At 46.5% G+C, this 26,113-nt stretch overlaps 1 protein-coding gene across 1 annotated transcript in view; it reads left to right on the forward strand.

Moving 5' to 3' along the window:
• The first annotated feature begins 11,551 nt into the window (after positions 1–11,551).
• Positions 11,552–26,113, forward strand: part of C2CD2 (C2 calcium dependent domain containing 2) — a 34,179-nt gene continuing 19,617 nt past the window's right edge. The window contains exons 1-4 of the mRNA XM_027742036.2: positions 11,552–11,941; positions 13,863–13,961; positions 23,407–23,526; positions 23,875–23,976. Coding sequence (XP_027597837.1) covers positions 11,648–11,941; positions 13,863–13,961; positions 23,407–23,526; positions 23,875–23,976 — 615 coding nt within the window. The 5' untranslated portion in view covers positions 11,552–11,647. The remainder of the gene's footprint in view (positions 11,942–13,862; positions 13,962–23,406; positions 23,527–23,874; positions 23,977–26,113) is intronic.

The raw sequence follows: 26,113 nt of genomic DNA on the forward strand, positions 1-26,113 counted from the left end.
GAAGAATTGAGTCATAACACTTGAGCTGCTTTTGGGCGTGAAAATGCCCACTCCAGGCATCCTCAGTTGTTGCAGAGATGTCTGGAAAATGTATCTGAATTCTGTGGGTTGAGCTGATTTTTCATGTTGCTTTTTCTCTCGCTGTGCCAGAATAAAGGACTCAATCCAATTTTTCCTTTTTCCAGCTTCTCAGCAATACACATTATCTTTCAAAGACACAAGCTTCCCACTACTGCAGCAGCATCTTTAATTCAAATATGTGCATAAAACCAGGACAAGCTCCCCTTTGCAATGTAACATGCGAAATACACTTCAAGTACATATTTTAAGGCTTATTCTTGACAGTGTCCCTTTTTAAAAAGCAGGAAAATGGGATCGCTTTTAGTGCTTGGGTACAGGGGAACAGATTCCTACAGTTTCTAAAAATTGGGGTTATCCAATACATTTGCTAGAGAATTTTTCCAGTTAGTTACACAAAATCACTTGTCATTTTAAAGGATTATAGAGGTCAGACAAAGGATGCTGGGTTTATAATCCTGTGTACCTTGTACCTTATACATTCTATATCTGTTCAATACACCAGGATGGGTTTTTACTTTTTTTAGGACTGAGACTTAATAGCTTAAGGTAACTTTTTCTTTAATGTAATGTAAATCCATTGCTGCTTTGTACAACTTTTTCTACCGTGTGTTTTCTTTACTTAGATCTTGACTAAGAACTGTTGGCGTCCAATAAACTTACACTGTTTCTTTTGAAATTACTGTGTCTTCTGCTGGAATCTCTTGGCAAAGTGGGATGTTATTGCACATACCATTGTGTCTGCAGGGGTGGGAAGCCTGTTTGTAAAAAAGCATCTTTTGTTCTGTTTGTTTTTTTTTTTTTTTTATGTAAATGCTACTTTTACATTGCTAAAATAGTGGCTTTTTGTCTGTTTTAGTAGGTGCCCCACCTGAACCTGCTTTAGACAATCTTAAAAACGTGAGCACAGCCCAAATTCTGCTTCCTATGAAATCAGAGATTAAAAGGGGAGTCTGAGGAGGGAACACACATCAGCTGGCTGTCTTTCCTATAAAACTGGACTGAGACAGATGTTTGGAAAGACACGGTCAGGAATTTTATGGTATTTCGCAGTGCTCTCCTCCAAAGCAGTTTTGCTGCTTGTATTTCCCTCTTCAAAACACAGTGTGGGAATGTAATGTGTGGATTCCCATGGTGCAGAAAATGACCTTTCTATCTTTTGGAAGCAGGGTTTACTCAGTTCCCCTCTTCAAACTAGATAAGACCTGTCTTTCAAAATGCTTAGGCCAGTTTTCTCAGCTTCTTGGAGCCACATGTGCTTCCCTTTGCCATTTTTACCTTGTGCAATTTGGTCAAACCAGTTTCATTCACATTTGACAGAGGAGACAAGGTCTCCACAGTTTTTGTACAAACCACTGACTGGATATCAAGGAATGGTCTCGGTGGGAAGGGTGAGACTCGCAGCAAGAGGATGTGCTGAACATTTCTGTGCCCTTTTCACCCCAGTGCTTGTCACTGTGTGCACTGTCCTGTTCGAAGGAGTGGGGCAATAGGTCAGGTGAAACACTGGGCACAGCTGAAGTACCAACTCTGCCAACTGGTCGGATCAAGGCTGGAAAGGGCACTCCAAGCTCAAGAGGATTTGAAAACAGGGACAAAGAGCTCCTGGCCTGTCCCTCTGTGGAGCATCCCTGCTCCTCCAAAGTTAGGTGAGCTGTGGAAAAGGCAAAGAGAGGGCAGAGAGCTGCTCTCTGACTGATTCACAGAGTCTCAAGCCCCAGAGACTTGGCTCCTTCTTTCTCCTTTCAACCTAAGGAACTCCTCCAGCTCTTCCTGCATCCAGTTAGGATCAACACACAGGCCTGTCTCCATTATTCCTTCAGAGCAGACAAACTTCTGCTTAAATCCTTCACAGAAAACACCTACTCTGGAGACCATACAGCCTGTACTTGACATAAAACTCAAGAAGCAAATCAAAATGATAAGAAGATAGTGTCATGAGCACTGCACCTGTTTTCATGGCTATTTTTATTCTCATTCCAGTTGTCCATTTCTAAGACAGTTGCTCTGCAAACAAATCCAGTAATGTTTACTTACTTTTCTGTTCAGATGATATTTCCTGTTTCCACTCAATTTTTTTAATATACAAACACTAACAGGATCATCTTTACTATTAGACCTCCATGGATAATATTTCTGGAAGGAACAAAGGGCAGCAAGCCAGAAGAGGTCAGAGAAAGTAAGATGACAGCAGCAGAAGGATGTGAGATACAGAAGAGCCCACGCTGTGGCCCTGCCAAAAACAAGAACAAAAAAAAAGCAGACTCTGTTTTAAGGTGTCATTTGTGATGAATATGGCTATTTTGGTTGCCACTTTTTCCTTTCTTCCCTAATGAATGAGGCGTTCCTGGGGTACGACACCTTCTAACCCTTTTTGGCTGACAGAAACTGCATCCATTGCTCTTATCATCCATTACTCTATGCTATAAAGTCTATGAAACGGTTTAAGGGATGAAAAACTTCCCATAAAGCTGTTTAATAATATTTTCTCTTCAGGCTTGCACCGGGGGAAATTTTGTTCCTCTTGGAGCAGGCTTTGAAGGCTGCACATCCTGAGGGCTTCCCCAGGTGTGCCAACTACAGCTGTGCGGTGTTTGCTGCTGCCTCTTCTTTACCCATCAGTCAGCTGAGCAGCCAAATGCCACAAGAAGGAAACTCTGCTTGGTTAGCTTGCATTCAGGTCACTTGTTTCAGGAAAAATTTGACTGAGGTTAGTAAAGGCACGTAAATGCATTTTTTGAAAGCACGAGGAAAAAAAAAATATAACGTAAACCCGCTAAACTGGCACTCTGAATAAGTCTGGAGGACATTCACAGATATTAAAATGAGATTTGAAATTGGGTAGTTTTTTACCAAATACAAGGCTCAAGATGGGCAGAATCACATAGAACATCCATTTTATGGACATGATCCTACAATCTGTTCTGCACCTCTAATGCTGTGTACAGGCATTAGGAGGAACCAGAAACAAAGGACTGCACCATCCCAGCCACCAGAAGAGCCACATTCAGAAGCATCACACTGAAGGTGAAGGCCTCTCTCTATATATATGCATTTGTGTATATAAAAATGCATGTGAGTGTGCTTAAATATGGCTTAGTTATATGGAAATTAATTTGGAGAAAATTCCCTGTTAGGCCAAAGGCGTGTCACAACACACTTTGCCCCAAAGGTGTCTTCTCCGGTGTTTCCTTCACTAAGCAGTGTGGTTTCTGCCTGGCTGACAGCTGGGACTGGGAGTGAGATGCACCTCCAGACTCCTGACTCCTTGGCTCCCTGTTGGGAAAGCCAAGGAGGAGGCCAGTCCATCCCAGCCTAAGAAAATGCAGGAGCATTAGTTGTAGTCAGCACCTGTTATGGTAAAACAAAGTCAACCCACTTGAACATAATGTGACCTCAGGACTGAAGAGTTTAAAGCTTTCTGCCCTTTCCTGGGGCCACAACACATCGTATCATCCTTGGATTTGTATAACCACGTTATGAGTGAGCCACGTGCTCCACACTCTGGTGTTTTAACCATAGCCCAGCATCCATGGAGGTGTGCTCTGGGATTGACAAATTGACACAAAACTGGTACATGCCCTTGGATTTTCTTAGCTCTCCAGCTGAGTTAGAGCATTTTCACTGCTCTCTGAGAGGGTTCCGAGTTTTTTCAAAGCCTTTCCTTCATGCTCTTGTTGTTGGTTTCCTACAAAATTCCTTGAAGTGCTGCTGCTCTCAATGGAAAACTTTAAGGTCTCTTTTACTACTGACCGAGTCCTTTCTTCTTTCTGATGCCTAACATTCCCAAAGCCAGTTGGTCTTGGTGTTCTCAAACATCTGAGGGGTTTTTACTGCTTGGGAGAAGCCCACATTCCTGGGAAGTCACCGTCTCCTGGGCTGGATCCCAAGATTTAGGAGAGGCACTGATCTCTCCAGTAGTTCCTTGTCAGGAGATTCTTCAGCTCTAGCTTGGACATGGGAAGCCTGAACCATTTGGATACAACTCTGAGCCTAAATTAACCTACGGGCGAGAAAATTCATGAAGCTGGAATCCCCCATCGTGTCTACAGTGCCGTCCTTGGGGAAAGCGGCTCAAAGCGCTGCAGCCTCACAATTCCAGCATCGGCACCTCTGGTGATCCTGGCGCTCTCTGGTGGAGAGAATAGAATCGGTGAAAATAAAGGGGAAAGAAAGGGAAAAAAAAAAAAAAAAAAAAAAAAAAAAAAAAAAAAGAAAGAAAGAAAGCAAGCGCTTATCTGTCGTGTTTTAGTTTGTAAAAGCTCACGCATTTTACTGAAGTTTGGTAAATATATTCTTGAAGAGTCATCGTCATAATCAAAAATAACAGTCTCGAAAATAATTTTCCTTCTTCCACTGCAGTGTCAGATACAAGTAGTAAAAGAAATGCAATTGTCAGCAACTCCAGACAAAATGTCTGTTGTTTGCCTTTGTTCCTTTTGCAAAATCGTGATCACTTAGGAATAGATTAATTATCAGATATGGAATCGTGCAATCACTGAATGGTTTGAGTTGGAAGGGACCTTAAAAATCATCCAGTTACAACCCCTCTGCCATGGGCAGGGACACCTTCCACTCTCCCAGGTTGCTCCAAGCCCCATCCAACCTGGCCTTGGACACTTCCAGGGATGAGGCAGCCACAGTTTCTCTGGGCAACCCATTCCAGGGGCCTCACCACCCTCATAGTAAAGAATTTCTTCCTAATATCTAATCTAAACCTTCTCTCTTTCAGTTTGAATTCAGATCTGGAGAGAGTGAAAAGTATGATCCTACAAGGAAAAGCAAAATTGTTATAATATGACAAAATTACGACACTTATAAATGACATTTATAAAATTAATGGGTGGGATATTGGTGTGCTACAATGAATACAAACACCATGGCGCCAATTATTTGTCTGTTTTCTCATGTTCTTTTTCCTTGTGTTCTGGTTTTGGGGTTAAACCATGACCTCTTGATAGGTTGTATTTCTGGTGCACGAATGTCTTCAAAATAAAGTATCCAAGGTGTACCAGCTTGGGTCCGTGGTTCTGATAGAATTTAAAAATGGCTTTGCAGCTTTGTTTTATGTCTAAATACATAATTCAAAATTATGATTGGTAAAAATGGAACACTGTGACCCATTTGCTTTGAAGCTTAGGCACCTTGTCAACAGTTATATTCATGGGGCATGGTTTTTCCAAGACATTTTTAGGACCAGGACTGTATATTAATACCACTTATAATAACAAAGCTATAAAAGCAATTTTCTGATCTAATGAAAAGCTCAGCTCCTGGCAGCAGGTCCTCTTAAGCAATTAAGAGATGTAGGCATTTGGGCAAAGAAGGACTGAATGATCTAATTGAGCTGAAGTTTTTCTACTGTGAGGTCATGGTGGACATGCCACTTCTTTGGTCTTTGGATGGATCAGGTGTCTCCTGATTTTGGAAAAGAACTGAAAGTAAGAGAAGTCAACGTGGAGGTCTAATGATGTCATCATCTCTGAGCTCTTTGTGTATGGAGCAAGACTCCTTCATTAAGAAAATTATGTTCTCTGGAACGCAGGAGTTGAGGGGGTTATTCCAGATCAACAGCCAGTCTCCTTGCCCCCCATGCCAGCTCAGAGTTATGAAAGCTTGCTTTGTGCCAGGCTGCTGACCATCTTCCAAGGAGGCTCCTCTGGGCATCCCACCTGGCCCTTGCTCCGTGTCTTTGCACACCCATCACTCTCCTTCTCAGGCAGCTGTCCCAAAGCCTCAAAAGTACTGACTCAAAAGAGATGCGATGTGTCACACGTGCTGAATCTCACCTAGAAAGAGGCTACAGAAAACAGACTGCACATAAGGACAGGACCATCTCCTGGCTTTAGGATTGTGCCTCCCCTTGCCCTCCTGAGCAAACTTGCCACAGGCAGCAGGTGGAAGGACACACCTGTTACCTGTCTCTGGCACAGCAGTAAAAGAGTCCTGGAACACTGGATAGAGCTCTGCTGGCCAAAGTACAGTTTTGCCAGACAAAGCAAATCTCACACTATTATACTGCCCTACAAAGCACTTGTTTCAGACTTTGTGTCGGGCTGCATGTGTGGCCTCTTAGGAACCTTCTCTTTCTTTTGTGTGTAGAAAACATACTTTGGAGCTCAGAGGCAGAGAATTAGTGGGAAAGGTTTGGGTAGATTTTTATCTCTGTGCATTGTAATCATGTAAGTGATCATGTAAGTGATCATTGAACCTACTCCATAATATTTTTTTTTCGCCATTGTTCTGCTCACAGCTTTAAAAATGAAACTGATTAAAGCAGCTGTGGTTTCATCCTGTTCCCTTTCCTTACATCTGTCACATGGGACTCAGGGTGATCTCAGATTCCAGGTGGTAAATTTGAGTGTGTGCCCTGCCGTGTCCCACCCTGTCACACACATTTACCTGTGTCAAGTCCCAGCCACCATTCCACCCACCTGCAACAAAGCTGAAAGGTCACACCAACAGTCAAGGTCCTAAAATTCTGCCTGCCTTCTGTCTGCAGGGTGAAAAAGAGCATCCAGAACAGCTGCAGACCCTGGCAGCACCAGTGAACGAGTGAGACGTTTCGTCTCTTTGTTGCTCGTGTGCCTCAGGTAGCTCTACCAGCAGAACATTTTAGAACTACTCTAACATCACTCTAGGTCAGAGGAAGCTCCAGGTCTGCAGTTTTCTTCTTGCCTTTCCAAAACAGAGTGAAACAGTTCACAAAATTCGTACTTCAAAGGACCAAAACAGGACATGTGAGGCAACCACAATGAAAAATCAGTCTCCCTCATTTTACATTTCTGACAGATATCTATATATCTAGATATATATATATATTACTTGCTAATTAAAAGGAAATCTGGGATTTGGGAAACACAGAAGTTGTTTAATAAAAACATAGCACCTAGCAGAGCCTAGGAGCAAGTCAGACTCCCAGCTCCCAGCTTCAGAGTACACAGAATTATGAAAAACTAATTACTTTACTAATCACATCCCCAGAGCTAGGCTTTCATGGGTGAGATCTTGAAGGTTCAGAGAGGGCTATTCCAAGTTCACAAGGTGCATGAAAAAGGAAAATAACTAAATATTAGGCACTACATATTTTTGGTATCCTTCAAAAGTAAAAATGTTAAGTATTTCTAGTGACAAGATAGCCGATAAAGTTCCGTGAAGGAAAACTGTTCCTAACATCTCAGTGTTATCTTTTAGTCTTTCTTGCCATTTCACATTCACTAATTAGACTCACAAAATTCCTGCCAGTTAGAGAAAACTGTCTGTGTGACAAATGTGGGGAACTGAAACACGGGACAAGCTAAGGGCAGGTTTGTCTGCCACGATGCAGTGCTGTACCAGAAAACCCTAAGGAGAAAAGCTGGTGCAGCAAAGATACTGGTCTGGATCTTAAAATTAGCCCAGCTAATCAGTCTGGTCTCTCAGCAGGGTCCGTTAATCTACGTACAGAGCTGTGCTAAAATGGCAATATACCTCTGGTTGTTCCAGTTTGCTCCCTGGTATCATGCAGGTGCACTCTAAATTACCTGCCTGGTGTCTGGTTGGTGAGTGGAGCGTGGGCTTTCCCTGTGCCCCAAGCAAATACTTTGACCCCTAAGTAGCCCATTCTTCTTATATCCTTACAGTAAACCAACTGCAGCAGATAAAACCATGTTCTGGCCCTGTTAATCTTATAGGTGCAAATGTGGACAATGTATTTATAACACAAAATTATCAAATTGCTTCTCAGGCAGCAACTTGATCCTCCTCCCAGAGGCCGAGCCCTCTTATTCTAAAATGCTGTATTAAATGTTGGTGTTATGGTCCTCCAGGAATCCCAGGCTCCAGAGACCAAGGTGAGAGTATGGAGCAAAGATGTACCCTTGGTGAAGGAGGATCAGGTCAGGGAATACTTAAGCAAATGGGACATATGCAAGTCCACTGGCCCTGATGGGATGCACCCACAAGTGCTGAGGGAGATGGAAGATCTCATCACAAGGCCACTCTCCATCATCTTTAAGTGAGCATGGTAACTGGGAGAAGTGCCCAAGGACTGGAGGAAAGCAAACACCACTCCTAACTCCAAGAAAGGAAGAATGGAGGATGCCAGGAGTCAGCCTTGCCTTGATCCCTGAGAAGGTGATGGAGCAGCTAAGCCTGGACACTTTGAGGAACAAGGTGATCAGACACAATCAGGAGGGTTTCACCAAAGGCAATATAAACTCATACAATGAAATTACCGATTTGGTCGACAAGGGGAGAGCAGTGGACATTGTCTGCTGAGACTTTTGACGCTGTCTGCCATCAGATCCTCATGGAGAAGCTGAAGAAATATGGGCTGGATGAGCAGACAGTGAGGTGGATTGAAAACTGGCTGAGCAGCTGGACCCAGAGGGTGATGATCAATGGCACAAAGACTGATAGAGGCCTGTAACTAGTGGTGACCCCAGGGGCCAATACTGGGTTCAGTCCTGTTCAACAGCTTCGTTAATGATCTGCATGGTGGGGCAGAGTGTACCTTTGGCAAATTTCCTGGTGACACAAAACTGGGAGGCATGGCTGACACAGCAGGGAGTTGTTGTGCCATCCAGAGGGACGTGGACAGGCTGGAGAAATGGGCTGACAGTACCTTGCAAAGTTCAGCAAGAGGACCCATGAAGTCCTGCACCCAGGGAGGAACAACTCCAGCCACCAGCACATGCTGGGGGCCAGCTGGCTGGGAAGCAGCTTTGTGGAAAGGACCTGTGGGTCCTGGTCAACTGCAAATTTAATATGAGCCAACGAATATCCTTCCAGCAAAGAAGGCCAATGGCGTCCTCGACTGCATTAGGAGGAGTGCTGCCAGCAGGCTGAGGGGAGTAAATCCTTCCCCTCTACTCAACAGGGGTGAGACCACACCTGAAATGTCGTGTCTCCACTGAAGAGAGTCCCGTGAAAGGCCACTAAAGATGATTAATGGGCTGGAGCATCTCTCATACGAGGAAAGGCTGAGGGAAGAGGGGGGGAAAGAGAGGTCTCATGGAGGGGATTTTATCAGTGTATATAAATGTCTGGAGGGATGGTGAAAAGAGGACAGAGTCAAGCTATTTTCAGTGGTGCCCAAGTGACAGAACAAGATGCAAGGGGCACGAACTGAAACACAGGAGGTTCCCTCTGGTCATAAGGAGAAACTTTTTCACTGTGAGGGTGACCAAGCACTAGAACAGGTTGTTCAGAGAAGTTGTAGAGTCCAGGGAGATATTCAAGAGCCATCAATATGGCCATGGTCTTGGACAATGGGCTCTGAGTGGCCCTGACTGGAATGGGGGACTGGACCATCTGACCTCCAGAGGTCCCTTCCATCCACAACCATTCCATGATTCTGCCATGTACTCCCCTCCCTTTTCTTCTCACCTTTGCTTCTAGCCATGAACATGCTTGAAAATGTCCAGCAAACAAGCATTTGCTGTCTGGTCTGTGAGCCCACATGTCTTCTGCACCTCATCACCTGCACCTGCACAGCTCCCACCAGAGCCAGTACTGTGGGGTTGGTAATTCCCCTCCGTGACCCACAGCACACACTCCAGGGGGCTGGAATTCCAGCTTCCAGCAACAAAAATATCTTTCTGCCCTTAAAAAGGCCAAAGCCCAAGCAGAGCAAGAACTTACAATGACACTTCACTACAGCCTCAAAGACGGGTTGTTTTAGCACATGGATTGGGAAAAAAATTCAGGTGAGGTTCTTTGGATGGGAGCTGCCAGGGATAAACACAGACAGAGCAGGCAAAAAAAGGCAGTAAAAAAATGAGGACACAAACAGCGATAAGCTGATAAGGCAGCACTCTGAAAACCAAACAGGAACTTACTGAAAATGAACGTGGCAAAAATAAATAATTCTGGAACTTTTATTTACTATCAAAACACAATTTCCTCCCCTTTATCGCAAACCTCCTACTGATAACAACAGTCATTCAGCACAGTCTGCAGAAAGTGCTTAGTCCTGAATTGATGTTCCAGGCTGCAGATCACAATGAAACATGGAATTGGGTTTTTCCTCCTTCCAGTGAGTTTGACATCCTGAGCAGAGGAGATCAGGAGGCACTGGGAGGAAAAGGGAAGCTCATGTTCGGCCTTCCATAGGAAGCAGAGGGGAAAAATAAATGTCTCGTAATCTCCTTGGCTGTTCCCTCAGCCTATGAAGGCTGATCCCAAACACCCAAGTGTTATCCTGCCGTGTAAAAAGGTGCCTTCCTGGAATGCTTGCTTGGTACTGAGGGGAAGTGTGGCAATTTCATCCACTGGGATTCATAATTTTGCCACAAACCAGCTGAGTAAACCTCAGCCTCCTGAACACAAAGATTATATGATCTTCCTTTTTGGGGGAGGAAGCCAGGTCCATCTGTAGCCAACCCACCATGCCCTCAAGTGACATTAAAAGGGTTATTTATGTGTGCAAAGACACGCAGGGCTCTTCACATGGCTTTTCATTTGCAGTTGTTGCTTAGCGTGCAAACGGCATCACTCAGTAGGGAAGGGGAAACTTTGCTGCAGGAAAAACAACAAAAATTATTATATTTGATGCCTGTGTCTTCACTCTCCCTACTGAAACTCCCCCTTTTAGCCCATCCTTGGGAGTGCTCTTTTTGTCCTGTTCTGCCTGGGGTTTGGTGAGAAGCACCAGCTCAGGGAACACCCGCCCCTGCCCCCTGCCCACCCCGAGCCCCTCTTACCCCAGGGCACCAGGAGCCCACCCAGAGCCCCTCTACCCCCAGGGCATCAGGAACCCACCCAGAGCCTCTCTATCCCCCGGGGCACCAGGCATCCATTCCAAGGGAACAAGGCATCCATCCCGAACCCCTCTCATACCCGGGGCACCAGAGATCCACCCCGAACCCCTCTTACACCTGGGGTACCCAGCACCCACCACGGAGCCTCTCTACCCCCCTCTACCTCCGGGCACCAGGCATCCACCAGGAATCCCTCTTATCCCCGCATCACCAGGCACCCACCCCGAGCCCCTCTACCCCTGGGGCATCAGGAGCCCACCCCAAGACCCTCTTAGCCCCGGGGGCACTGGGCGCCCACTCCAAGCCCCTCTACCCCCCTCTACCTCCGGCCACCCGGTATCCACCCCGAGCCCCTCTTCACCCGGGATACCAGGCGCCCACCACGAACCCCTCTACCGCCTTGTATCTCCGGGAACCAGGCATCCACCACGAACCCCTCTTACACCCTGGATACCAGGAACCCAACCCAAGACCCTTTTACCCCCGGGGGCACCGGGTGCCCACCACGAGCCCCTCTCCCCCCCTCTACCCGCGGGGGCACCAGACACCCATCACCGCAACCCCATCACCCCCCGTCCCCTCCCCGCAGGCACCGCCCGTGGCCATCCCCGGGGCCGTGTCCGTGCCGGTGGCCGTGTCCGCGCTCCCCCCGCACCGCCCCGGGGCGGGGACTGCGCCGTGGGCGGGCGGGGCAGGCGGCGCGTCCCGGGGCGTCCGATCCGCCGGTCCCTGCTCCGCCCGCGGGTCGAGCCCAGCGCGGGGCTGCGGCCGCCGCCGAGCGCTCCGCGGAGAGGGCTCCGGAGCCGCGGCCCCCATTATGCTCAGCCATGGCGTGGCTGCCGGGCGGGCTGGCCGAGCTGCGCTGGGGCGCGCTGGTCGCCCTGTTCGTGGCGGCGCTGGCCACGCTGGCCGTGTACCTGGTGCAGTACGCGCTGCTGGCGCTGCGGCGCCGCCGCCGCCCGCCGCCGCCTCTCCCGGCTCCCGCCGCTCCCGGCCCGCGGGACGAGCTGCTGGACGAGGGCGGCTCGGTGCTGGCCTGGGCGCTGTCGCGGGGCAGCTGGAGGCGGCAGTGGCGGCGGGCCTGGGTGGCCGCGCTGCGGGCCGAGGCGGCGGAGCGGGCGGTGAGTGCCGGGGATGCAGGTGAGGGAGGGATGGGAGAGGGGGGGATGCCCGATCGGGATGCTCCGGGCGGCGCCCCGCGCTCGCCGGGATGGGGGGACGCGGCTCCGGGCTGTCCCCGCTCCTAGGGACGCTGCGATTTGCTTCAGGGATAAACCAGGGTGCTGGCGGCGTGTTTCTGCCCCTCCGTGTGTTTGTGTATTTACACGTGTGCGTTTGGTGGCTGCTCGGCAGGGGTTTGCAGGAAGGAGCCGGGCACAGGCACGGGATGGGCGCACGCGTGGGAGCTGGGAAGGATGGGGAGAAAGGGAAGCCGCGACCCCCGCAGCCCCTGGCAGGGGTTCGCACCGCCGATAACATTGTTCGGGCGTGGGGAGGAGGAAACAATGGAAACTTCCTGGCCTGGGCCTGCGGCCCGTCCTTCGGCAAATAATTCCCAGAGCTGGGCTTCCCCCGTGTTGCCTGAGGCCCTGCTGAACCCGTGTGTGTGTGTAGTGTAACTCCAAAGGCTGGCGTCCCTCAGACCCGCTGGGTGGTGGGATGCTCAGGGTTTGGTCAGTTTGCTTTTAACCTGGGTCAGGGAGGATGGCAATCCTTCCCATCCCAACCTGCCCTTCCCGCAAATGGCACAGTGTGGGATCCTGCTCGTTGGTGTGTAATGGTATGCCCGGGTCTAAGAGGTGAGGAGCTTAGGCGAGGCTGTGGCAACCTGATTTCCTTGTCCTGAGGACTGAACCCTTGTCGTGTCAGTGAAAAATGCTGAGACTAAGCTGTCTAGGAAGCAGCATGTCCCCAGGTCTCCAAATTTCCTTGCATTCCTCTCCCTGGGGGAGACTTCTTAGACCTAGGAGGTTCCGTTCTTCTTGCATGCCAGGGAGCAAGCTGGGGAAGAAGGAGGAGTGGGGCAACATGTGTGTATGAAAGATAAGGAATATAAATTTAACACTTTCCAAATACCACTGTGAGTAAGGGCAGTGGGAGGAAAATACTTCGTCCGCCCTTTCAAATTGCACGAGGAGAAAAGCAGGGGCTGTGCTGAGAAATGAAGGTTTGCCCTGCACTTGTGGAAGAGCCCAGACAGCTCGGGCACAGGTGCTGGGAACTGAAAGTGAACCGGGCACAAGTGGCAGCTTCCCGTCCCTGCGCAGAGACCGAAGCCGCTCTGACAGGGACACACGCACACCCTCCCTGCCCGGGCGAGCAGCTGGAGCGCCGAGTTCCCCGCCTGGCGCTGCAGCGTGGCCGTGCTCCCGCTGTCAGGCTCCCAAAACAATGTCAGCGGCACGCAGCTAGTGAAATTCCTGCGTGCAAAACGAGGCCGGGTGACGAGGGGAGCGGGGCTGACGGCCCGGTGCGGGGAGCAGGTGGGGAATGCAGCGCTGATGCTTCTGAAAGCGTGACCTCACTGCCAAAACGCTGCCTTTCCCCTCGCTGCCTGCGTGGAGGCTGGGTGGCTGTCGGCACTGCCTGCCGTCACAGACAGGGAGGACGGGGGAGGGGAAGCTTTCTTTCCTCACCTCTGCAAGGCGATGTTTGGGGTTTCTTAGTTTTGGCACAGCCTAGTGCAGCCGTATTATTAGGCCAAAGCAAACAGGCCTTTTCAAACTGCAGCACTGATAAATCCTTGCTCAAGAGGAGCAGTTTCACTGAACTCAGTTGCTTTGCTCTGCACTGTGCTGTTGTGCACCTTGGTATTCTACTGCAGAGAAAGATGAGTTATGATTAGGCCCATGGTTATGTCCTAAGTATATGTTTTCAGGCTCTACCCTATATTATGTAGTGAGGTGTCGTGCAATTAATACGTAGAAGTTTTGACATGCATTTGCAATTCCAGGAACTTGACTGGCGGTGCATTTTTTATCACTTGTTTTCAAGCAGTGGCTTTGTCACCTGATGATATTTCTTTTTTTTCTTCTTTCTCAGGATTCTCAGTTGCTCACGTTTGAGGAAGATGACCCACTAGAACCACTTGAGCTGGCAGTTAAAGAAGTTATTAGTGTTGTAAAGTCAGCTGAAGAGAAGGTAAACTTTGGATTTGTAGTGTTCCAGTGTACTTTGGGGCAGGAAATGTTACCTTTTATTAGCGTAGGTGGGAGCTTTATTTGTCAATACTCCTGTACCCTTGCCCTGCGTTTGCAGAGGCTGGTAAGAGGCTGCCTCTCTTAATAAACCTCTGCATTGATTCACTTCTTTTGCAAGTCACGAGCAGAAGGTGCTCCAGGGCTTCTACCAAATGAACAATAACCAGGGTTATGCCAAGTTTATGGGTACGCCCTCAATGAGCTCACAGAGCAGAGCCCTCTCCCCCACCTCCACAGTCCTTAGGATGGTTCCCCATCCTATTGCTGAAGTGTGGGGTGGGGACTCCACAAAGAAAGAAAGGGACATTTCTCCTCTGGGACAGGAAAACATCCTTGTCTGCCTCTTGCTGTTTGTGTGGCTGATGACAGGTTTGCTTCATAAGTGGGAGCTGAGTAAGGATCATTGGAAGAGGTGCAAAGCCCTGGGGGTGAAGTCTTGACTGTGCTGAATCCTGTGAGGAGCAAGTGATTTCTTTCTTCCTCTCCCACTGCACATACTGGGAGGTGTTTTAGTGTCTGTGAAATTAAAATAAGGCAGAATGTGGCTCTTAGAACAGGGCAAAAATGCATTAAAAGGGAAAAAAGATCTGTGTATGCTTATTATTATTCTGTATTTTCGGCCTAGTGACTGTAAGTGCTACTTACATCCAAGCTTGTGCTCAGCTTTAGGCACCTGCATCAAATTAGCCTGCAGCTTTTCTTTTAGTTTCGCTCTGTTATTTTGCTTTGCTTGTCTGATTTAGATGTTAAGCAGCTCTACTATGATTCCTCTGAAAACTATGCATGCTTATCTGCCTGATACACAACTTAGAGGCACACCCTGACTGGTGGCAGCTGGGGGATTGTGAACTTGTAAAGTTGTTTGTGCACTTGTTTTCTCTCTTTTTATTTGGTGGTGTTGGGTTTTTTTTTCCCCTCCCAGAAATGGGGCTGGAGAGACTGGATTTAGTGAGGCTGTAGAGGTGGCACAAGTGTTAACTCTGTGCCACTGGAAGACACCAGGATGGGGAATTGTAAGGACAGGGGGCTGCTGGGTCTGAAAGGGATGTGCTGTGTAATGTGTGAAGCCAGCACCCGAGGGAGATCTGCTGCAAATAAAAACTGGCAAGTAACAGCACAAAAAACTGTTGTCTTGCAGTGCAGTGTTTCTAAAACATTGCTGAAAATCGGGCAGGGCTGCAAGGGTTGGACTTGATCTCGGAGGTCCCTTCCAACCCAGCTGATTTTGTGATTCTATGAAATGTGCTTTCATGGGAGATGGCCAGGAGGAGGTCTGGGTCTGCTGGCTGCCCTTGGGCAGTGAGAGCATCATCATCTCCAGGCTAAAACTGGTGCCTGTGTGCCAGAACCAAGGCACAGTGCTGCAGTCCTGGGTTCCCCTGAAGTCTTGTCATACCCAGGGAAGGTTGTGCTGCAGTCCTCAGCTAACCTGGGTGTTGTTTACCTGTAGGTTCTGGCTGCTGTACCAAGGAGGTAAGTTAGTGCCCACAGTGCCCTGTGGGCACCTTCCCCTGCTGTGGTGAAATTTGGGCAGCTGGAAGCAGTAGGTGCTGACTCCCTGGCAGCCTGAATCCAGGGAACTTCTCTCCTGTACCTGTGGCTTTGGAGTCCTCCGCCCTCCCTTGTGCAGTCTCTGGTCCTTCTCTCTGACCTTTGGTTGAACCATTTGAGCATGTTAATTGAGCTGTTGCACTGCAGACAGCAATCTAATGTGGTTTCAAAGCAGCTTAAATATAAGCACATTTAAAAATTTATTCGACTAAACCAGGTTTGCTTTCATCCTCTGGGTTGTTCTGAAGTGTTCCAAAAAACCCATTTCTATAGTCTTGTGCACAGCTGCTGGAAGAATTTCTCTAAATTATTCTTACTCCTTCAGTTAAAGTTGCAACCTGAGTATTTATTTGAATTTCAGTGTGTAATAACCTTAGAGTGGCACTCTGGTACCTACTTTCCCTTCTTCCTCAGATGCATACCTTTCTCTAAACACCTCAGGAGTTCTCTTATATGATAATTGTCTCTTACATATTCCTCAGGTAATACCAGGGTCCAAAGGGGTTTTTTGTGGTGTTTTCTTTCACACACACACCCCCCCTTGCTCTTCAAACTCTCAGTATTTGCATATGAAATTGAAATCTCTCTTTGCAGTTTGTCCAAACTCAAGCTTCTGGCACATGTTTGTAAGTCTCTACCGGTGCGACTGGCTCTGGATGCAGTTTGTGACCACGTGCTGTGTGTTTGTCAGTGTTGTAGCATCCCACAGAGCTCTGTACTTGCCTGAGGCATCACCTCACACAAGACTCTTTTCCTGCAACCTGTTCAACGTGCTGCTTTACTTGTGATCTGTATGGAAGGAGCGTGTGGGTGCCTTGGCTCAGCAGCCAGGGTTTGATTTATTGCACGTCGTTTCAAATATGACTTAGACCTTGCATCAGAAGGGTTGTGGCCATCAAAGGAGGCAGAGGATTGAGGGTGAGGGATCAAAATAGCAGTAAACATGGGATGTGCAGTGCTTTCGTGCAACTGTGTGCTGATAGAGGCCTCTATCAGGTGGGTGGTCCTCTGTCCTCCTGTATGCTGGGCCATGGAGCACAGCCAGGTGATGAGCCTGGGAAGTCTTGCTCCAAAAAAACAGCCAGGCAGACTGTAATTATTATATTACTGCTGTCAGCCCTGTTTATGACCAGGACATGGGCTGGCACCTGCAGTCCTTAGGTATGTACCCGCTGTCCTGGCCTTGAAGAAGCTGGAAGTGGTGAAACTGTGTTTGCTTCACAGTGAAATGCTGCAGACACGGTTGGAATGCTGCTGCTTCTCAGCTTGGCCAAAGCTCTTGTGATGGGAACAGAGCTGCTCTGTGGCTGAAGGTTACACCACACTGCTCCTTGATAAAGCCTCTGTTTATGTGTCGCCTTCACTCCCAGTTTTGGGCCGGAGCCTAAATATATAGAATGAAGTGGCCTGTTTTCATTGTGTGGTATTGGTTGTTTTGTTTTAATAAAGTAAACATTAGGAATATTCTTAGCTATTTCTGCCAGCCTTTCCATTAGTGCAGTCTGTTTCCAGAGGATTTGAGCTTCACAACAGTGACAGCAACAAAAAAGGCAACAAAAAGGAAGATTCTCTTGCTGGGGACTTGGCACAGAGGGTTTGGATGGAGCAGGCAACCACAGAATTCTTCTTTATTTTTCTGCTTCATGCTTAACTGGAAAGGGATAAAATTTCTTCAGAGTGCCATTCCTTTAATGAGTGATAATAAGTTGCTATATTGTCTTTTACCTTCAGTTTTGCTTGAAAAGCTGTCCCAGAGCTTTGCTGCTTCAATGACTGGGGTTTTTTCACAAGCCTAGGTGGAACTATGGCCCATGCAGCTTTTATTACTTTTTTTTTCTTTTTTTTCAGTTTCTGTACTAGTATAACCCCTTACCCTTACTGTGTTTACTCTTCTTCCATGGTTCTTGCTGTCAGTAAATGTATTATGAAGGATTTGTATTTCCTTCGAGCTTTTGTTTAGCTTGGCTACGTAAGTTGCTCCTTAAATCTGCTTTCACAACGTTGTCCTGGCTCATAAGTCTCTCCATTCTCAGCAGCAGCTCCAATTAAATCCATGTTCTTGAACGTGGTGGCTGAAGTGACACACAGCCCTACAGGTGAGGTCTCACTGTGCAAGGAGATAGCTTCTTTTAGTCCCTGAAAGTACTTCCTTGGGGGGTTTTAGGCTCCAATCTGCCTCCTGTGGCTGCTTCACACTGTGACTGATTTGTTGCAGCCAGGTCTCTCTCCCTGTGGTGTTCTCCCAGTGATAAGATGTTCTCTGTGTGAGTAGTAGTTGTTAATTCTTACACAAACACACACACTGCATATTTTGTATTGCATTTCTCTCCTACATTTCAAGGTTTTTCAGCTTTCCTGTGTGATGTCCTAGTCTTCCTTTGTGTTGCTGTTTCCCAGCTTGCTTTCCTGAGCATCACATTTTCTTTCAGGTTTCTCCTGAGGGATTTTGGATGTTAATTGTGCAATAGGTTTGATGCCTGGCAGGCTCCTTTGTAACTTCTTTCCAGCTTTCACCTCCTTGCTCGATGTCCTCTCCCTATTCAAAAGCACATCCCCGTTCCCCTTAATGTGGGGATGACAGACAAAACAACACAGTGATCCAAGGTACTTCAGAAGTGGGTGTCTTGTCCAAGGAGCACATCAAGCTGGGGGTTTGTTTGCTTCCCTGGAGATGACACTGGTTTTGGCACTGTCAGGTGACCTGTCTTGTCTTTGGTTGCTACTGCAGATGTGTGTGGGCCTCCTGAAGGCTTGTGCCACATCTGCTGGCTTGGCACGGGGATCAAGGATGCCTCAGCACCCCCACACAGGTACATTCTGTCTCTGCAACTGAATTGCTCTCCAAGCTACTGTAGCACGAACTGGCAAACCTCTCCTGGGTTCGTTGTCTCCTGCTGGCCTCTGTGTCTTCAGATGGTTTGACAAGACTTGCAGTTAGTGAGGCCAAACCAGCAGGTCTGCTTCTGGTGTTTATTTATTTCCCCCCTTCTGAAGTGCGAGGACTGCTTCCTGTCCTTGCACCGTTTGATACTCACTTAATTTGATAGGTGGATTGAAAATTCTTCCTGTCCTGTCTCCTTGTACTCCCTGCTTGTTTGTTTTACTCCCTCTCCCCTTTTTTTCCCCACATACTTGAATTTGTATGTGTCGTTCTCAAAGGAGTGGATAAATTCACATGTTTTATCAGTTTCTGCCTTGTTTCTGTGGCTGAGCTGGAATCTCTCTCCTGCACTCATTCCATCACTCACCCTGCCTTCACCATGGTGTTTACCATCAGGTTGGAAAACTGACTTGAGGTTGTCTCATTGCATTTGCAGGCAAATTCACTTTGATGCCAGCTCCTAAAAATCCACACCTACCTGTGCCTGGGTTAGATATTGCATTTGTCTTCTCTCCTTCATTTGGTCTGTGTCACTTGGTAAACTGGGTGAAGAGGGGTTGGTGAAGAAGCTGGAGAAAACCCCCTCAAAGAATTTAAGGCATTGGCTCTGGTAAACAAAGAAGATCATGTAATTCTTCTTCTGAACAGCTCAGTGTTCATGACTATCAAAAGGCACAAGTTTCTGGCTGGAAAAATTATCTTATGGTGAAGTTTTAAGCCAAGCACACAAACTGTCTGTGTGGCCATTGAAAAGATAAGTTTTCCATGCCAAAAAAGAGCCTTCCCGGAAAAATATGGGAGAAATATTTCTATGGGAGAAATATTTCTCTGGGAGAAATATGGGAAATTGTGAGGATCCTAAATCTGATCCCTACAGTTGAGATCAAGGCAGCTTTCACTGTGTGGTTGCCTCATGGTGAATACTAATTTTCTTGTGAAAATGTTAAATGTTTGTGCTACTTACATACTGGTGAGTAACCCCGAGTAACCTGTCCTTTCTGCAAATAAATACCACGTGCTGTAAAACTTGATTTCCTTCCAGAAAACAAGCAAAAAAAGGCAATCAAGGCCTGTACTGCTGGGGGTTTTACACACACATGTGATGTGGTCAGGGCCTGGGGAAGGTGAAGAAGATCTTCCCCATCATGTGTGTCAGAACTTCCCCCTGAAGTCACAGCCCTTCAGCTCAGGGAGGGAACCTGCTGCTGCCCTGGGAGAGGGGAGGGAGGAGTAACAAAAAGGGAACATGTAATGCACAGATTGTTGGGGTGCCAATGCCAAAGCTGAAACCTCAAGGTGAGAGGACACCACATGTGAGGAGCAGGGGCAGCATGGTGCTTCTTGAGATGAAGGAAGGAATAAAAACTGAGATTTTGCAGCTCTGTCCAGAGGAACTGCAAAGGGAAAATGTCAAGATACAGAGGGGGAGGGCAAAGCAAGGGGAAGGGTTTTAATAGCCGTGAGTGCACAAGTTTGGACACTCGAGTGTCTCAGAAAAATAGTCTTGCTCCAACTGTAGTGCTTTTTCAGTCTCCTTTGTTTATCTGGAAGAGTATTGTTTTCAGGATAATTGTCCTAACAATTTTAGATACCTGTAAGCAAGCTATGTCACAGCACCTGCAGCTCACTGGGGGACAAAGCCCAGTTGGGCCGAGGAGTTTTGCCATCACAGCTCACCCCCATCGTGGGCCAGTGTGGTCAGGGATGGAGAGGGGAGGCTGGAGGGTGTTGAGGAAGCAGCAGGAATAACCCTGGTATAGGGGTGATCACGTGCCAGGAGTCAGCTGAGTATGGGAAGGGATGGCAGAAGGCTGAGGAGGAGCAGGGACACAGCCTTGCAGGCAAAGGTACCTGAGGAAGGGCTGGGAACCCCTTCCATGGGAGATCCCCAAAGCACATGGAGAGACCTTGGCTGGTGATGGGGTGTTTGTGCCAGGGGAGGTGCTGGAGGGGGAAAATAGCTTGGTCTTGGTTTCTTTGTGCTGCTGCTTTACCTCCTTAGAAGATCTGTCTTGCCTAGAGGTAGGATCACAAAAGAGAGCTGGGGGTGACCCCTCCAGGAGTCCAGAATTAGCTGGTCCCAGCTGCTGTGCAGGGCTTAATTTTTAAAGAGCTGTTTGTTATAAAAATGAACGATTTTCTAGACTCTAAACCGCAAAGTGTTGATGACCGGGGATGTCCCTGGTAAGTGGGGTGGGAGAGAGAGGAACAGAAATGAAGTTGAAGGCCAACTCTCTTCCCATTCAGGTTCCTCTGGATGTCTGTCCTTCCTCTTTCTCTCCCCTGTCGACCAGAAAGGGATGCTTTGCCTGATCATCCCTTCTCCAGCTCTTCATCTGTGCAGAGAAAATGAATTTGAGGAAGCAGGTTGGATGGAGGGGAGAGGAACACAGCACAGAAAGCTTCAGTATTTGTCTTTGTGTGACTCCTGGGGATGTTGGCCTTTATGTTTCTGCTCTGGTCTGTCAAAGTCATCTACACTTCTAAAGGAAGGTCGCTTAACAAGGGAAACAATAGTTGTGGTCTCTTTAATCAACTTCTCACCACTTGTGGCAGGATCTTAAATGGAAACAAAGTCACTTTCTCGTCAAGTTCTAGCCCAGAATTCTACTGCTCTCAGTATTCTGACCCCTTCATCCATCCTGATCCCAGAACAAAGGGATTCAACTGATATAAAGATATGTTATTTTCCTTTTACAAACATGAAACTGCTCTTTTTTTCTGATTGGATTAAAAAAATAACACGTCTGTACCTGAAGACCACAGTTATTTTATTAGAAGTGAGGGCAGAAGGGGAGTAGGACTTAGTAGATGTCTTGGCAGAAAATAAATTCATCAAGGAGACTAAAAGTGCAAGCCGTACTGGTTTGGGCTTTGAAGCTAAAGGTAAAAATATTTTTAAAAAATAGTTCAGCATCTCTTGACAAAGTGTAGAAATGCACCACCTGCACTGTCTGTTTCCATGCTTTACTTGGAATTAAACATGATTAAGAAACAAGTGGCACATAAACTCTCTGGCCACACTTTTTTTTTTTTTAAAGCATTAATCAACCACATACCTGGCAAGCTTGGCTCCTGGACATCCAGAAATTCCAGATGATTGGCTCTGCATCACATGTGCAGCAAGTCCAACTTGTTTTGCATGCACTGAACTTCCTGTGGATGTGTGGATGAAATGTGCATGGATGATAAACCACTGCATTTAGGACATGCAAGTGCCAGGAGCTTTTGCATCAGGCCTGTCCTTTTTGCTCCTCTTCCCTCTAAAAAGAGGGAAGAACCTGTTTATTTCTTAGGTATTCCAAGAGCCACCATGTCAGGCCCTCTGAGTGGAGTGATTCTGTGTTTCAACTCAGCTACAAGTGAAATAAGCAGTTGAGCTCTTCATTCCTGTTAGCTATTAAAAATACCTTAAAATCTTTTATATATTACCATAATAGCGGGTGTTCATGTTGATTGTGTGGGATTAATGTCAGAAATCACTTCCGAGGGAATTTAGACTTTGGGAAAGGGGAGAGGTGAGCTCTCTCTATTTGTCCACTTCTAAACTATAATTTGCAGAAGACAAACCTGAAAAGGCAAATCTTGTTGTTTGTGGGTGTGGTTGGGATTTTTATTTGTCATCTTTGCCCCCCCCACACACCCCCTGCTTCTTTGTAATTAAGTCTCTACCTTAATGGATGTGCTCTGAAACCCTTGATAATGCTCTGGTCATCCTTAAAACGTACCCTAGAGAGCCCAGGGAGATGAAATATATTTAAGGAGAGGCCGATAAGGATCTTCCAGAAGGAACATGATTCACTTTAAAGCCTTCAGCTTCAATTCCAGTGCCCATAAGTGGAGCAGTGAGTGCACAAACACAGTTTAATAGCATCATGCAGAGTTTCTGTCAGACAGATCTCGCAGCGAGTTAATTTGTCTGCGCATTGCATTGACCTGATTACCTTCTCCTGAGTCAGTCTAAGGAGGGCTCAGCTGTCCTTTCCAGTGGAGCTGTGGGGACAGTAACCACGGAGGAGGGACAGTGACAAGCAGATGTCTCCAGCCAGCAGGTCTGGTTGCAAAGTGATCGTGTCTCTGTGGTGTAATGAATGTTTTCTGACTTCTACCCTTGGGGGCTTTTCCTGTGCCGCCAGCCTGCACACTCCAGGAATTTCGCCTGGCAGCTCCAGCACCTCAGTCAGTTTGCAGAGGAGAGGGAGGAAAAACTATTTGGTGTTTGTAAACTCAGTGTGATAACAAGTTAAATTACTGCTTGTAAAAGTGAGGGAGTGGACTCGACAAAGTCTGTTGCAGTCTGGTGGCGTACAGAGTTTTCCCAGATGTTTAGTTTTGTCACCAAATTTCAGGACCTTTCTTGTTTTGGCCAAAGGCTTGAATAAACTTTTGAAGGCTCCTGTTCTTTCCCATCCCCCTGGGAACTGGAATTATTCAGGCAAAATCCTCTTCTGTAGCAGCAGGGTTATGCCAAAGTTTCACATTCGTAGGATACCACTAAACTAAAGATTGTTTGGTAAAAACAGCTGTCCTGTTTCAGGCTACCTAGTTCTTACCAGAAGAGGAAGAAGAACAAACATCTTTGTCTCCCTTATGCAAAATTGCCTCTTTGAGCTTTTAATATCTAGATATATGAAATTGAAAGGAGTCTTTGTCAGGTGAGGAGTTACTTTTGAATTAGATAATAATACAAAAGAAATTTTGAGAAACACCATAATTTGCAGGCATTAAATTTCATGTGCAGAACTGAACACTGGAACTACATCTTTTTAGAGGAACGTACAGAAGGAGGCAGAACATTCATGAAATTGCTCAGGAATTTCCCACCTGTGGAATCTGGCATAATTCTGATAGCCTAAAGTCCTTCCTTAGTTCCTTTCTTGCTTTTACCAAACCTTCTGAAGACTAATTTGTTTTTCTCTTCCTTTGTTTCCCCTCGCCCTTTTTACTTCTCTAGGTGGTTTCTTGCAAAGTTGTGGGAGGTTCTGTAAGGTTTGTTGTCGCCGTCTCTGACCCTTCGCCCGCGGCTGCCGAACCTCAGTCCTACAGTGTGAAACTGTCTCCACTTCACTTGCAGGTAAAGGGTTCCTCTCCCTTCCCTTTGTTTTGTTACATTTCATCCCTCAGCTGTTTGCAAACTGCGTATTCACTTGTGTTAGCTCTGGTAAAACGTTTAGTAACGTTACACTTTCCCTCTGGGGCAAGTGGTAAATTCATAAATTACGGATAAATAGCACGTTGGGTAGAGTAGTCAGATGTATAGAACAGTTCCCTTTTTTGACTGGCATGCACTCACAAAGATTAAGCACCTTCTGCCTTCTTGGATTGTCATTTTGAAGTTACTTATTCTTCCTTTGTCAAGCCTTAGTACAGTTTCTTGACAGGACACCAGAACATTCTCCAATAACTGCTTTCTTATCCACAGCTCCAGCTCTCCGTGAAAGACAAAGGAGAAGATGTCAAAGTTGAGTGGTTCCTCATTAACACCAATGAAATCAACTTTGAAATCCAGCCAGCAGTGCAGGAGGTCAGTCAGTAAGTTTTATTTGTTGTAGTGGTAGAGAAAACAGTTCTCCATCCCTTCGGTCCAAAATGTAGTGTAAAGCCTCTGCCATGGCTCAGTCACCAAATCCCTCCATCTCTGAAATCTGGGATCATCTCTAGAGATTACTGAGGCATTAGAGATAAGTCAAGTCTGTATTTGATGGACAAATAACTTTGCAAACATTTTTTGTCCAAATTCAAAAGTGTGAAAAATGTCTGTTCCTAAATACCTTCTCTCTGAGCACTTCCAAAATAATTAAAAAACCCAGTTGTAATGGTATCCCCATCAAAGCAATTGCAAAGTTGCTCCTTTCCTTAATTTAAACCAGTTTTGAAATCTGGCAACGATGGTTCAGAAATTGCTGTGAAAAAATACAGTTGTTTAAGGAAATGATGGACGATCTAAAAATATTTTGATGCTTTTGGAATTGCATCTGATCTTTGTATATAAACAACTGATTTGTTGGGGATTGTTTTACTGGGACATCCCCTGAAAGAGTTTCTTCATGACTGAGATTCTCTTCTGCCTTTGAGCCTTCACAATTATATTTTTTTGGCATAAATGTGGTGACTTAAGCCTTTCTTACAACAGAGGGTGAAGACTTGCTTGTGTTTTGTGAAGTTGCTTTTCAGACTGAAGGCCTTGTTAAAAAATAGGTTTATTGTAGAGCTGCTTCTAAAGACCTGTACTGAATGCCCTAATTTATTACCACGGCTTTTGTGCACAAATATGTGAAACTCATAACTAAAGACAGACAAGTCTTTTGAAGTGTGCTTTAATGTAGATTTTACTGTGCACACGTAGCAGTGTAAATGACCCTCACGTGCTGGGGTGACATGCTGATTATCCACATATTGAACAGTCATTAAATTATTCCTGACAAACACAGATGACTCTACAGTCACTGTGGACTTCACAAACAGCTTTTTGAGAGGTGCCCAAGTCCAGCGTTGCAAGGTTGCAACTTGTTATGCTTTGCCCACGTTTTTAGAATGAGCCTGTTAAGTTCTTAATAGTTAAAGGCTTTATTTTCCCTTTGAAGTTTCTATTAGCACTCAGGGAAGAGGGGAGGCAATAAACAAAGATCTAAAACCTGTGAGCAACCTACACCTCAGAAATTGCTTCAGCTCCTAAACTTAAGCGTCAGCTTTTGTGTCCTGTTTTTTTTTTCCTCTTTTGGAAGCGAGATCGTGTGTACAAATAAATACCTGTAATTACTTGTGATTATCTACACAGTGGTTTTGTCATCACACAGGCTGGGTATAACAACCCATTTTCTGTTGATAATGGCTGGGTGAACCTGAGCTGTGTTTGGCAACCTGGCTGACTCGTAGGGCTTGGGTTTGCATGGGGTGACTTCGTGTGCTGGTGTGCCCCAAGCTGGCTGTGGTGACTGGCTGTGCACCCCTAGCCCATGTCAAACCCAAAGTGAAACCTGTTGACTTCATCATTTTGGGCTTGCCCTGTCGAGGGTGTCGTGGTGGAGCATGACTTTCTGAGTAAGGATGGCTAAAAATGAGGTTGGGCTGACAGGAGGCTCTTTAATTGATCTCTTTTCCAAGTAACTGTGGAAGCAACAGAAAATACCTATGAGTAGAAGTCCAGTGACTATGGTTGTTGTTGGTTTTTTTAAATAACAAATATCAGAGAAGGTTGATGGCAAAGCAAGTGGCAACTGGGATTTTAGAATTTGATTTGTTCATCAAGCAGTGTTAAGGTAAAGGCAAGGGAGGGAAATTACCTCCAAAACAGCAAGGACTAACCACAGTTTATCTGCTTATTTAAATAACTTAAGTAATGAAATTGCTGAAAAGGAAATAGCTTTAAACAGCCTAATTTACTTAAATCTTTTTTAAAGTAGACAAGTATTCTCTGCAAGTTGCAGAGGTGCCTCTTTCCTTGGCAGTTGTTTGAGGGAGCACGGTGTGAGTACAGCACAGTTTCTGTGGGACTGGCCCATGCTGTTCTATGTTTTGAACCTGTCATCAAAGGCCAGTTGGGTAAGAAGGCAGTAAAACAGGAATTCTGTACACGGCATTCCTGGGATTTTTATGAAACACCCTAAATGTTTCTGTAACACTTGGGTAATTGGGGAAGGGCTGTTACTCCAAATCTGTTT

The sequence above is a fragment of the Pipra filicauda genome, unplaced genomic scaffold (genome assembly GCF_003945595.2).
Source record: "Pipra filicauda isolate LSUMZ 115617 unplaced genomic scaffold, ASM394559v2 scaffold436_size1054928_pilon, whole genome shotgun sequence".
NCBI lineage: Eukaryota > Metazoa > Chordata > Aves > Passeriformes > Pipridae > Pipra > Pipra filicauda.